Source organism: Salvelinus sp. IW2-2015, linkage group LG14 (genome assembly GCF_002910315.2).
Source record: "Salvelinus sp. IW2-2015 linkage group LG14, ASM291031v2, whole genome shotgun sequence".
NCBI classification, from domain to species: Eukaryota; Metazoa; Chordata; class Actinopteri; order Salmoniformes; family Salmonidae; genus Salvelinus; species Salvelinus sp. IW2-2015.
The window spans coordinates 12,529,389-12,544,173 of record NC_036854.1 but is presented as its reverse complement, the minus strand read 5'-3'; the positions used below and the strand labels follow the sequence as shown (position 1 = coordinate 12,544,173).

Sequence of the window (14,785 nt, the reverse complement as noted above, 5' to 3'; positions counted from 1 at the left end):
GTCCTTGCCGATGACAAATACCCATAACATGATGCAGCCACCACCATGCTTGAAAATATGAATAGTGGTACTCATTGATGTGTTGTGTTGGATTTGCCTGAAACGTAACGCTTTGTATTCAGGACATAAAGTTAATTTCTTTGTCAAAATTTTGCAGTTTTACTTTAGTATTACTGTATTACTTTAGTGCTTTATTGCAAATAGGATGCATGTTTTGGAATATTTTTATTCTGCACAGGCTTCCTTCTTTTCACTCTGTCATTTAGGTTAATATTGTGGTGTAACTACAATGTTGTTGATCCATCCTCAGTTTTCTCCTACCACAGCCATTAAACTCAGTAACTGTTTTAAAGTCACCATTGCCCTCATGGTGAAATCCCTGAGCGGTTTCCTTCCTCTCTGGCAACTGAGTTGGGAAGGATTCCTGTATCTTGGTAGTGACTGGGTGTATTGATACACAATCCAAAGTGGAATTTAAAAAACTTCACCTTGCTCAAATGGATATTCATTGTCTGCTTTTTTTGACCCATCTACCAATAGGTGACCTTCTTTGCGAGGCACCTCCCTGGTCTTTGTGGTTGTATCTGTGTTCGAAATTCACTGCTCAACTGAGGGACCTTACAGATAAATTGTATGTGTGAGGTACAGAGATGAGGAAGTCATTCAAAAATCATGTTAAACACTATTATTGCACACAGAGTGAGTCTTGCAACTTATTTTGTGACTTGTTAAGCACATTTTTACTCCTGAAACTATTTAGGCTTGCCATTACAAACGGGTTGAAAACTTATTGACTCAAGACATTTCAGCTTTTCATTTTGAATTAACATTTCAAAAAACATTCCACTTTGACATTATGGGGGATTGTGTGTAGGCCAGTAACACAAAATCTCCATTTAATCCATTTTAAATTCAGGCTGTAACACAACAAAATGTGGAAAAAGTCAAGTGGTGTGAATACTTTCTTAAGACACTGTAAATTACGATCGCTAGAATGGCCCCCCCAAAAAAATGTGATGGCCGTGTAGGCCTCTAAAATTTGTTTATGATCAAGTTCGCTATAAATGTAGATATAATTAAATAGTGATCCATCGACAATGATCTTTTGCTAGTTATGGCCTCTTTCACCATGATCCGTAGCAATGTTGTTGCTATTCAGCCCCATTGAGCAATATGGCGTGTTTCAAATTCAAATACTTCCAGCTTCATGCGCCATCGGGAGTTTTTCATAGGAATGCGTGGATGACGTCAGCACCATAACCATCTACTGGTTTTAATGTCTATGATGACATCTTATCCTTGTCATACTGCATGACATCTCTGAACATGGCCATGGCAACATCATGCATGGATGGGCAGTCAGTGAGCAGCACACACAAGTGTAAACAGGAACATGTTTTACGCAGATTATCAACAGTGAGTCTTAACTCGCTGTGAGCCCGAGCTGGTCGGGTGGAAATGTAAGGTTTAATAACGCACGGGGAAGCACGGGTTTATGACGCAGCCACCAGTCAGTCATGTTAAGACCTGTGCTGTCATTAGTCGTGGCTTTCCTGTGAAACACCCACCTGACACCTCCAACCTGCCCTCTCTAATCTCCACCTGTCTAGGTTCTGGGGTGTTTCCTCACATTCCTGTAGAACCTCGGTACAGTACGGTCCCCTAACAATAAACAGCCAGCCAGCTCAAATAGCCTTGTCAACTGCTTGGGGATATTTCATTAGAAATGCATAGGTTACTTTTACACACATTGGCCAGAATGGTATTGTTTCCTCGGCTTCACTACTGCCTGTCTCTAGAATACACTTGAGGTGGAACAATTGGAGCTAGAAGCACCTTCAGAGCCACTTTCCAGAACTTTCCAGGCTAAACCCTGCATTATTGTCACCACAGAGGTGTGTTCTGGCAGACGACAGATGAGCAGCATGTACAGTATGGCAGTGACCATTTACCACCGATTGCATCACACAGTCAGTGGTGTATCAGAGAAAACTTTTATCATATTTCCTGTGATAAGGGTGTGCCATGGGGTGCGAGAGTATCTTAATGAAATCTGACGTGGGATTGTGACAATCAGCCAAGAGCATCCTGCCAAGGTTAATAACAACTCCTGCCTTTTTCAACAGCAGGGTTCAATCTTGACAGTTTGTTCATTTGATTTCGCCCCCTCTCTGAATCCTTCTGGGAGAATAATTGAAATAATTTTCAATATCCCCAGTGCCTCCAGGTAAAGTCATGGACAATTTGTGTTCTCAAAGAACAAGCATTTTTCCTCACCACAAGATAAAACAATTTCCTGTCTTGACTAGTTCTCGCCTAGTTATTCTCTCAATAAATTACACATTTGCTAACAAAGAATGAGTTTTCCGACTTCCTGTCTTGCAAGCCCTCTGCAGCACAACTTTGTTTGAATTCTTGCAGTACGTTTGCTAACCACTTACAGGTACTGTAGCGTTAACGTTTGCAGAGTAAGCGTTTTCTGTTAAGCCTGTAGTGCCATTTCAGTCCCTATCTGAGGTCCACCAGATAAGGCTGAAGCGGTTTTCTAAAATAACATATTGTTAAGGTTCCTCCCAGTCCCACTACCTATTGGAACTAAGCCCTGGAGCCCAGGGCCGTAGCCATCTGCTCTGCAGCATGGCCCAGCCTGCCACCTGATAAATCAGAGAAATCAAATAACTTCTAACCCCTGGATTATGGCACAACACATGCAGACGTTGCAGTGCACTATATTCCCCTCTCTGGCAGGGGTATTAACACATCACAGCAGTCTGAGCCCATCCTCTGAGTGATCTCTCTATAGAGAGAGATTCACTGGGGAGAGGGGATGGACAGGACCACCTGGCACGGCTGGGAGAAACACATTCCTTCAAGTGCTGTCATCACTTTACACAGAGCAGCCCGCTCCATTGCAGAAGTAAACACGGTGCTGGGAGCTAAATCAGAGGTGGAATGAAACCAAAGTGAAACATGCGCCAGTGGCCAGGTTAACTGGGCAGTGCTTGGGTAACGGGGGGGGGGGGGGGGATAGGCTACCACTCTGGCTCCAACTGTCTCTTGGCTCCAGATCATTCTGTAAAGGCAGTCTTGTTGAACTAATGTGGGAATCTGAATCAGCAAGATACACTATACACTACATGGTCATAAGTATGTGGACACCTACTCGTCGACCATCACATCCCAACACTAATTTCAAGGGGTGTCCACATACTTTTGGTCATGTAGTGTACAACATACTTATTAGTAACATAATATATTACATGATCTACATCAATGAGGAAACATAGTTTAACTGTACTGTGTTGGCCTAACCTATATTGTTGTAGTTTGACTATTCAGGCCTTCAGCTAGATCCAACTCGGTTCATCAGCTCAGTACTTAAATGAACCTATAAAATGAGACTGCTTTGCACATAGTACCCTGTTTCTCCTTGGAACAATGTTATGGGTACATAATAATAATATATATGTCTCCATAATATTCKGTTTTCAGGTGCTTTTGTCTATAAACCCATTACCGGACTCATTAGCAAAGCTAAGGACAAAGGATCGGTCGAGGCCAGTTACTTCAGAGAAATATGCATCTTAATACCTGCATGATATTGTCTTGAATTATAATGAACTGGTTGCTATGGAAGCAATAGCTTACTTACAGTCCTGACAGCCATCCTCTATAAAATGAAACAGACAGTAAAATACAGCTCTCACACAGGCAGTCATACAAGAAAAAAAATAAAATACAGAATGGATTTTATTCAYGCGATGTGACACAATATCTGATGTAAGCTGACCAATGAAGTGAGTCTTATAATATTGTACAGAAATATACATCACATTGATATTAGGTTTCCTTTCAAATAGATAAATACAGTAGGCTAAAATATGGCTCCTCAGTTTGAAACACCCTTGCATCCAAATGTTATTTGCTGCATCACTTACAGTATTCAGGTGAGAGACAGAAACAAACATGTACTACTGTGCTGTAAGGCTGAGAAACATGAATGTCTTGCATCTCAATGAGCTGCAAAATACTGTAGTGTCGACCTACTCTGAATGACACTGCCAACGCTATGAACCAGGACCTTACTGCAAGGAATAGGAGACAATGTTTTCACCAGACTAGAGCATCAGCGACAGACAATGGAGCTGCCTTCTGTAGGACAGGTCAGATTTATCCCTTTTCAGACCATGTCCACTACTTCAATGTTCCGACTGAGTTATGACCTGGACAAGAGGACACTTAGCACTAGTCTTCAATCAGATGAAGTCTGTCTGTTTGACAGGGAGGAACAAGAAAATAAGTTTCTTAACAGATGTTGCACAGAGGGGGTCTCCGAAACACAACAACATGGCCACACCCTGTTTGGGTTAGTTGGAGGTAGGATGCAACAGCTGTATTACTCCTTATTGTATGACCATGCCTTTGAATTGGTTGTCATATTGAAAACGGCAAGGTTTAGCCAACTAACTCACATATAATGTAGTGAAATGTGAAACCCTGCCACAAGGAAAAACTATGTCCACTTTAAAGAGTTAATAGCCCATATGAGGTCAGGTTATAAACTCAGCAAAAAAATAAACTATGATTTCCTAAAAATCCAAATAACTTCACAGATCTTCATTGTAAAGGGTTTAAACACTGTATCCCATGCTTGTTCAATGAACCATAAACAATTAATGAACATGCACCTGTGGAACGGTCGTTAAGACACTAACAGCTTACAGACAGTAGGCAATTAAGGTCACAGTTATGAAAACTTAGTACACTAAAGAGGCCTTTCTACTGACTCTGAAAAACACTAAAAGAAAGATGCCCACTGCGAGGATGAGCAGCTGTACGTCCTGTCTCCCTGTAGCGCTGTCTAAGGCATCTCAGAGTACGGACATTGCAATTTATTGCCCTGGCCACATCTGCGTGAACGTGCCTTAGGCATGTTGCAAGGAGGCATGAGGACTGCAGATGTGGCCAGGGCAATAAATTGCAATGTCCGTACTCTGAGATGCCTTAGACAGCGCTACAGGGAGACAGGATGTACAGCTGCTCATCCTCGCAGTGGCAGACCACGTGTAACAACACCTGCACAGAATCGGTACATCTGAACATCACACCTGTGGGACAGGTACAGGATGGCAACAACAACTGCCCGAGTTACACCAGGAACGCACAATCCCTCCATCTGTGCTCAGACTGTCCGCAATAGGCTGAGAGAGACTGGACTGAGGGCTTGTAGGCCTGTTGTAAGGCAGGTCCTCACCAGACATCACCGGCAACAACGTCGCCTATGGGCACAAACCCACCGTCGCTGGACCAGACAGGACTTGCAAAAAGTGCTCTTCACTGACGAGTCGCGGTTTGTCTCACCAGGGGTGATGGTCGGATTCGGGTTTATCGTCGAAGGAATGAATGTTACACCGAGGCCTGTACTCTGGAGTGGGATCGATTTGGAGGTGGAGGGTCCGTCATGTTCTGTGGCGGTGTGTAACAGCATCATCGGACTGAGCTTGTTGTCATTGCAGGCAATCTCAACGCTGTGCGTTACAGGGAAGACATCCTCCTCCCTCATGTGGTACACTTCCTGCAGGCTCATCCTGACATGACTCTCCAGCATGACAATGCCACCAGCCATACTGCTCGTTCTGTACGTGATTTCCTGCAAGACAGGAATGTCAGTGTTCTGCCATGGCCAGCGAAGAGCCCGGATCTCAATCCCATTGAGCATGTCTGGGACCTGTTGGATGGGAGGGTGAGGGCTAGGGCCATTCCACCCAGAAATGTCCGGGAACTTGCAGGTGCCTTGTTGGAAGAGTGGGGTAACATCTCACAGCAAGAACTGGCAAATCTGGTGCAGTCCATGAGGAGGAGATGCACTGCCGTACTTAATGCAGCTGGTGGCCACACCAGATACTGACTGTTACTTTTGATTTTTAACTCCCTCTGTTCAGGGATACATCCTTCCATTTCTGTTAGTCACATGTCTGTGGAACTTGTTCAGTTTATGTCTCAGTTGTTGAATCTTGTTATGTTCCTACAAATATTTACACATGTTAAGTTTGCTGAAAATAAACGCAGTTGACAGTGAGTTTAGATGGGTTGGTTGTTTAGCAACAAAACCGACMTGTGTGTGTAACTATGTTGAAAAACAGACAGGGTTGGCTTAGACTGTTCACAACATATAAACTATATTTAGTCTCCAAATGTTTAATGAAAACATAAATACATTTGCACAACGAGCACTACAAAAATCTCTGAAACTGGAAACACTTATCTCCCTCACTAGCTTTAAGCACCAGCTGTCAAAGCAGCTCACAGATTACTGCACCTGTACATAGCCCATCTATATACCTTTTCCCCTACTGTAAATTATTAATTTTGTCCTTTGCACCCCATTATTTCTATTTCTACTTTGCACATTCTTCCACTGCAAATCTACCATTCCAGTGTTTTACTTGCTGTATTGTATTTACTTCGCCACCATGGCCTTTTTTTGCCTTTACCTCCCTTATCTCACCTCATTTGCTCACATTGTATATAGATTTATTTTTCTACTGTATTATTGACTGTATGTTTGTTTTACTCCATGTGTAACTCTGTGTTGTTGTATGTGTCGAACTGCTTTGCTTTATCTTGGCCAGGTCGCAATTGTAAATGAGAACTTGTTCTCAACTTGCCTACCTGGTTAAATAAAGGTGAAATAAAATAAATAAAATAAAAACTTGTTGTCTCTCAAATACATCGATACAGTGGTTGGTTAGCTAGCTAGGCGAATTTTAGATACAACGAGCTGAAACGAGCAACCTACTATTCCCCACAAGGCAGCTTCTTGTAATTGTTGCTAACTATCTGATGTTCAGAATTGTAGCAACGCATACCTCCTTCTGATAACATTGCGCATGCATAATTTTTGTGACTTTGTCAGCCAACTTGTCTATAGGCTAATATGGAACCACTATCTCTCTTCTCTACTTCATTGGATCTTGCTCCTAGTGTGGATGGGCAACCTGGTCTCAGAACATTTTGTATAATTCTATAAGTAAATCCACGACACTACATTTAGTATGATATGTTACGTTTCATATGGTATGTATTAATTTGCGATGTACATCACCCATTTCGTATGATATCTTATGAATTACAATTCGTATTACAGTACCAGTCAAAAGTTTGGACACACCTACTCATTCAAGGGTTTTTCTTTATTTTTACTATTTTCTACATTGTAGAATAATAGTGAATACAACAAAACTATGGAATAACACACATGGAATCATGTAGTAAGCAAAAAGTATTAAACAAATCAAAATGTATTTTATATTTGAGAATCTTCAAAGTAGCCACCCTTTGCCTTGATGACAGCTTTGCAAGTTCTTGGCATTCTCTCAACCAGCTTCATGAGGTCATGACCTGGAATGCATTTCAATTAACAGGTGTGCCTTGTTAAAAGTTAATTTGTTGAATTTCTTTCCTTCTAGCTGGCTAACGTTTGCTAGGCTAGGGTTTAGGGTTAGGGTTAAGTTTAGGAGTTAGGTTAAAAGGTTAGGGGAAGAATTAGCTAAAAGGGTTAAGGTTAGGGTTAGAGGATGGGTATGCTAAAAGGGTTACAGTTAGGGGAAGTGTTAGCTAACATGATAAGTAGTTGCAAAGTAGCTCAAAAGTAGTAAATAGATTAAAAGTTGCTAAATAGCTAAAATACTAAAGTTGCCCGTGATGACGTTCGCCCGTGAGTACTACTTGCAAGCTAGACGCTCGGGTTATACGCCCACCCATCCACCCCGACCACTTTAGTTTTTCCCTTAAGTAACCATCTGTTTTATGTAACCATACCAATCGTAACATATACTAATTTGAGTGTCCGGGATTAACATTTACTATGTTATGTGTAGTCTATGAGACCAGGCTGGGATGGAATACTTGCTTCCTAAATTACCTTGTAGAAAAACATAGGTTATATTAAAATGGGTAACAATAAAATGTTCTTAATTTGAAAATGGCCCTCACACTATCAATCCATTCCAGCTGGTGGTATAAACAGCTGTCAGCACCTAGGGTTAAAATGTATTATTATTGAGCACTAGTGCAAGATTATGTGAGTACTACTGTAATAACGTTCTGTGTTCAATGTTATGTTTGCATACATATGACCAAACTAGGAATATCATTATGTAAGAACTGAATAATTCCTAGCTATATATAAAATAATTGTAACATTTTGCGTTTTGTATAATCAAAGCATTGATTCGCTGATGCCGGATGCGAGGACTGGGATACCTCCTCAGCACCCGAGCCTTGACAAGTGCACCCGATTAAAGACCGGTCCATTGGTACTCGATTATCTATAACAGTAACGATCCTTACCTTTGTCAGCTGTGCTATTTTCTTGCTCATTTTGAGGTGCAGATCTTGGGTATATTCCATGGTGATGCCCGACTGGTAAGACATTGTAGATGATGAGCCAGAATTATATTTCCCTGCTCCGGACGATGGATTGCCAGCTGCAGGGCTGTAGTATTGCTGCCAACCCGCTCCAGTCGCCATCTTCACGATCCTTCAAATGTTGTTACTAGAAGAATGTGATGTATCAATGACAATAGCACAAAGGTCAAAGCAGGTTCCCCTGCAACAGGATCTTTCTCCTCAAATCCGTAAAATAAAAATACATCAAGACATACTGCTTGATAATATCAATGTCTGTAATTTTCTGCAGGTCAAAACAAATGCAATACAGTTGCTGTTAGCATCACGTTTTAATAACACATGAAAATATAGTACAGCAAAACGCAATTAACACTGCCTACCGTCTTCATCAAATAAATGTTGCCGTGTGTTTCATGAAGGGGTCCTCAGCATTAGCTAGCCAACGTCAGCTAACGTTAAGTGTGGCAGTAGCGTTCCTTTGACCACACTCAAATTCTTGATATTCTTCGCTTTGTATTTGACAAGCAAGGAGTCACCTGGCACGGGTATTTGCTCAAATAAAAATCTTGTTGAATTGATGTTACTCAAGTTGAACCCGATATTTTGCAACGGAGAAAGCCGGTCCGTGGAGGGGTTTCTTCAATGCATAGCTAGCTTGTATCAGCTCTTGTGTGTGTGTGTGTGTGTGTGTGTGTGTGTGTGRGTGTGRGTGTGGCTCTCTGACAGGCTGAGTGGTTGCTGTATAGCTGAAGACTCTGTTACCAAGGATGACTTCAACAGTTTACGTTACTGTCAATGACGTCAGTTCCGTTCGTTTTCACTCTCTCCCATCGCTTTCAATGATGCGCTGATTTTTGGGGGGGTATAGCTACGATGGGATCAGAGTCAGGTGACACGTGCACTACATTTCAATAGTGTTAATCAAAACATTAAACAAATATTGTTGAATGTTTGTTTGTATATGTGTGTGTGTGTGTGTAGCCTATTTGTGCATGTTGCAYGAACACATTCATTATGGGATGTGTTTGTGTGAGGAGGACAAAGCTGGTCATCAATCAAGCTTGCTGTCTGCATGCCTGGAGTACCTTTTGGAAAATTTCCACTGCGCTGGTCTTAAATCCCTGTACATAGGAAGAGAATCCTGAAGCAGATTGAAGATCCCACTCAAACCATAGTTCAGTTCATAGTCCTTGCTCTAATTCTGATTCTTCTGTCTGATTTCTTATACTCTTATACTCTATATGTCTCTTATGCTTGCGACCAAGACAGAGAGCAAACACATGTTAGCCTTACCTAAAGCAGGGTTTCCCAAACTCTGTTCTGGGGCCCGACCTTAGTGCATGTTTAGTTTTTTGCCCTAGCGCTCCACAGCTGATTCAAATATCTAACTCATCATCAAGATTTGATCATGTACTGTACAGTGACGACCCGTCATTCAGGGCAGGTGGGGCAGGTGCCTGTTTTGCGTGTTATTTTGGTAATAATACATGTCACGTTTCAGTTTGCAAACAATGTAAAAAAAAWATATATAAAGCTGCATACAAACTTGGTCTCTTTTTTGCATTCTTCAGTAAGGCAGCTCCAAAATGCAGGTGTTTCAGCCTGGCTCAGTGCTTTCTGTGGTTTTGGGGCAGCCAGTGYAAAATACGTGCAGGGGTTGGTAATGTTCTCTAGTTGCGCCGTGATTGGCTCATCGTTCTGTCACTCATGGGAACACTACGTTACCGCCAGATCTAAGGGTAGAGCTCAAAAATTCAAGCCCCTTGGGTGCTGCCATTGAGTTACATTAGAAGTGCCCATCCAAGAAGGCTCGAGGTCATTGGCCACAGATAAAATTATGTAAAATCAAGTTATATCTACATTAGCTTTGATTGGACTGATCATGTTAATAACATCATACTTTCAAAATCTTAGCTAGAAAGCTAGACAATGTCACGGCCGTCGAATGAAGAGGACCAAGGTGCAGCGTGGTGAGCGTACATAATCCTTTTTATTCGAAAAATGACGCCAACAAAACAATAAACAAAATAAACAACCGTGAAGCTTAAGGGCTATGTGCCACTAACACAGTTAACTTCCCACCAAGAAAGGATGGAAAATGGCMACCTAAGTATGGTTCCCAATCAGAGACAACGATAGACAGCTGTCCCTGATTGAGAACAGTACCTGGCCAAAACATAGAAATACAAAATCATAGAAAAACAAAACAGAATGCCCACCCTAAATCACACCCTGACCAAACCAAATAGAGACATTAAAAGGCTCTCTAAGGTCAGGGCGTGACAGACAAGTAGTCATCATCATGAATCAAGTCGACAATCTACTGGCACATTCTTTTAAATTCTTGTCATATGAAGAGAAATGATAGATAAAACGTGTCGGCGCTCATTGGCCATTGGAGATAAACATTACACAACAAGTTGGAAGTTGTAAATTCAACAATGAGTGGTTTGGAAGGAATCAGTGGCTAACTGCAAGCATTGCAAAGCAATCACTAGCCTGCTATTCAGTAGAGTGGGTGTGTGGTCCAAGTCTGGGTTTAAGGGTCTCTTTTCCAAGCCTAAAAGGATAAACATTCAACATTGGCCACGCTGTCAATCCAGCATGACTTCTTCCGCGCTCAAAACAACTGGAAACTCGGAACTGGGAAATCGGATTTCAGTGAGTTCAAGACAAACTTGGAACTTGGGAAAAAATGTATACTGTAGCTAAGAAAGTAATACTAAGTGTATGTTGTGTAGTAAGCTGTTAGCAGCCCATGTGCCTCACCGTAATAATTTGCTCTCTTTTCCCCTCCTAATTTCACTTACTGCTCTGACTTGGTGGTGCACATGTAGCCTATAGCTTGTTTTAGAGAAATGTAATCATCAAATATTGTAAGAGCTTTCATTGTCTGATTATATGCCCCCTTTATTTCTCCTACGGCCCCTTTATTTGTCCTACAGTTCTCACTTGGTGTACAGGGAGAATAGTGTAAGAACGGCCCATGTTCTGAATTCTGTCGCTGTACATTTCAAAAGTGCTGAACAAATAGTTATATTGACTATGTCCGTCCTAGCTCGCTCATTAATGTCTAAATCAAATTACGCATTATGCCATAGTTTGTACATCTCAATTGTCAGTAGAAACCACATTTGTTTAAGAAAGTCACCCATATCAACTGTGTTTTTTTTAAAGGCAGTAAATGAGGCTGAATGAACTGTTTCACTGCCTGAGAAGGCTACGCTGATAGCCAGGTATAGTAGTGGTAAAGTGTTGGGACTGCTGTTGAGACTCTGCTGTTGGGACAGCTTTATGTAGGGCCTAACAGTTTGTGGGCACCGTTTGTCACCATTATAGTGCAATTCATGTGATGTTAAGTGTTGTGTTGTGGCTTTTCTGACATAAATCAAGTGTCCTTTAAAACTCTCACTTAGCTGCTTTGCTACAACATCATTGTCATGTATATTCCATGAAGGTTATTAACAACACAGACCCGGGACATTTGAGACACATGGGTAGGTTTCGTCAAATCAATACAGCCTAAACACACAGAATTCTCCATGGCTTTTTACCCACTGTCTCTGTGCCTCCTGTCTGTGAAGTGAAACAACTAAAAGGACTGGGAGAGACATAATGCCGGAATCGGGTAGATTGTCCATAAGAGGCATAGAGATGGAAAAACATCAATACTCCTTAAGTGTACCGGGTGAAAGGGTTTGATCCAGGGTTTGGATGGCTTGCTACTTTGTGATCTCGGATTACGAATCAGAGATACCGTACTGTAGGTCTTGTGGTTTGGAGCCAAAGTCAGCCAATCGAAGCCGTGTTGATTGTGGTGATTTGTAAATAGGACACATCCTCATTTAACTTGCTGTTGATTAATAATGTAACCTCCTGCTCTGACTGAGGCATCTCTTGTGGATTTTGTTCCTGAGATGTGTTGTTTAGTTGTTTCATTAGGAGAGGCATGGGGACTGTTAAACTTTGTGTCAACCAAAATCACTGGCACTGTGAACTGCAATCTATTGTTATTCTCTAACAAGGGGGGTTCCACCAAGGGAGAGGGTTTTCATTCTATGCTGCAAGTGTGCAAGTATGCAGTCCTACACACACACAACACACAGACAGACACACAAACACAGTCTTGTACACACACAACACACAGACAGACACACAAACATAGTCTTGTAAAACTAACCTTGTGGCGACACACAATTCAGTCCCATTCAAAATGCTATTTTCCCTAATCCCTATTTTCCCTAACCCTAAACCTAACCCTAACTCGTACTCTTACCKTAACCTTAACCTTAACCCTAACCTGAAAACCTAACCAAATCAAATCAAATTTCATAGGTCACATACACATGTTTAAGCAGATGTTATTGCGAGTGTAGCGAAATGCTTGTGTTTCTAGCTTCAACAGTGCAGTAATATCTAACAAGTAATATCTAACATTATCACAACAATACACACAAATGCAAAGTAAAGGAAGGGAATTAAGAATATATAAATATTCGGATGAGCAATGTCGGAGCGGCATAGACTAAAATACAGTAGAAAATAATAGAATACAGTATATACATATGAAACGAGTAATGCAAAACATGTAAACATTATTAAAGTGACCACTGTACCATTATTAAAGTGGCCAGTGATTTCAAGTCTGTGTATACAGTCGTGGCCAAAAGTTTTGAGAATGACACAAATATTAATTTTCACAGTCTGCTACCTCAGTTTGTATGATGGCAATTTGCATTTACTCCAGAATGTTATGAAGAGTGATCAGATGAATTGCAATTAATTGCAAAGTCCCTCTTTACCATGCAAATGAACTGAATCCCCCAAAAACATTTTAATGAAGTCCACGATCAGCGCCTTTGTTTGGTTGATGTTGAGTGAGAGGTTATTTTCCTGGCACCACACTTCCAGGGCCCTCACCTCCTCCCTGTAGGCTGTCTCGTCATTGTTGGTAATCAGGCCTACTACTGTTGTGTCGTCTGCAACCTTGATGATTGAGTTGGAGGTGTGCGTGGCCACGCAGTCATGGGTGAACAGGGAGCACAGGAGGGGGCTGAGCACGCACCCTTGTGGGGCCCCTGTGTTGAGGATCAGCGAAGTGGAGTTCTTGTTTCCTACCTTTACCACCTGGGGGTGTCCCGTCAGAAAGTCCAGGACCCAGTTTTACAGGGCTGGGTTCAGACCCAGGGACCCGAGTTTAATGATGAGTTTGGAGGGTACTATGGTGTTGAATGCTGAGCTATAGCTATTCCTTTTGTCCAGATGGGATAGTTCAGTGTGCAGTGCGATGGCGATTGTATCATCTGTGGATCTGTTGGGGCGGTAAGCAAATTGAACTGGGTCTAGGGTGTCAGGTAAGTTAGAGGCGATATTATCCATGACTAGTCTCTCAAAGCACTTCATGATGACAGAAGTGAGTGCTACAGGGCGATAGTAATTTAGTTCAGTTACCTTTGATTTCTTGGGTACAGGAACAATGGTGAACACCTTGAAGCATGTGGGGACAGCAGACTGGGATAGGGAGAGATTGAATATGTCCGTAAACACTCCAGCCAGCTGGTCTGGGCATGCTCTGAGGACGCGGCTAGGGATGCCTTCTGGGTCGGCAGCCTTACAAGGGTTAACACTGTTTGTATTCGGCCATATTCCCAGTCACCTTGCCATGGTTATGTGCGGTGGTTCGCGCTTTCAGTTTTGTGCTAATCCTGCCATCTATCCACGGTTTCTGGTTAGGCTAGGTTTTAATAGTCACAGTGGGTACAACATCTCCTATACACTTCCTGATAAACTAAGTCATTGTATCAGTGTATTCGTCAGTGTCAATCTCGGAGGCTAAACGGAACATATCCCAGTCCGCGTGATCAAAACAATCTTGAAGTGTGGATTCTGATTGGTCAGACCAGTGTTGAATAGTCCTTAGCATGGGTACTTCCTGTTTGAGTTTCTACCTATAGGAAGGGAGGAGCAAAATGGAGTCGTGATCAGATTTGCCGAAGGGAGGGTGGAGGTGGTTGAGCGTTTTAGCAACGCAAGTACTGCAGTCAATGTGTTGACATAACTTTTGCTTTGTTAAAATCCCCAGCTACAATAAATGAGGCCTCAGGATATGTGGTTTCCAGTTTGCATAAAGTCCAGTAAAGTTATTTGAGGGCTGTTGTGGTATTGGCTTGATAGGGAATATACACGGCTGTGACTACAACCGATGAGAATTGTCTTAGGAGTTAATATTGTGAGGTATTCTAGGTCGGGTGAACCAAAGGACTTGAGTTCCTGTATGTTATCACAATCACACCAGTTAATCATGAAACATACACCCCCGCCCTTCTTCTTCCTGGAGAGATATTTATTCCTGTCTGCGTGATGAACTGAGAAC

The 14,785-nt window shown here is 42.0% G+C and overlaps 1 protein-coding gene across 1 annotated transcript in view; it reads right to left on the bottom strand.

The window, feature by feature from the left end:
• The window catches only part of LOC111973426 (protein FAM184A-like), a 158,782-nt gene extending 149,640 nt beyond the window's left edge, over positions 1-9,142 (bottom strand). The window contains 2 exon segments of the mRNA XM_024000792.2: positions 8,353-8,557; positions 8,793-9,142. Of these exon segments, the coding sequence (XP_023856560.2) occupies positions 8,353-8,532 (180 nt within the window). The 5' untranslated portion in view covers positions 8,533-8,557; positions 8,793-9,142.
• Between the last annotated feature and the right edge of the window lie 5,643 nt (positions 9,143-14,785).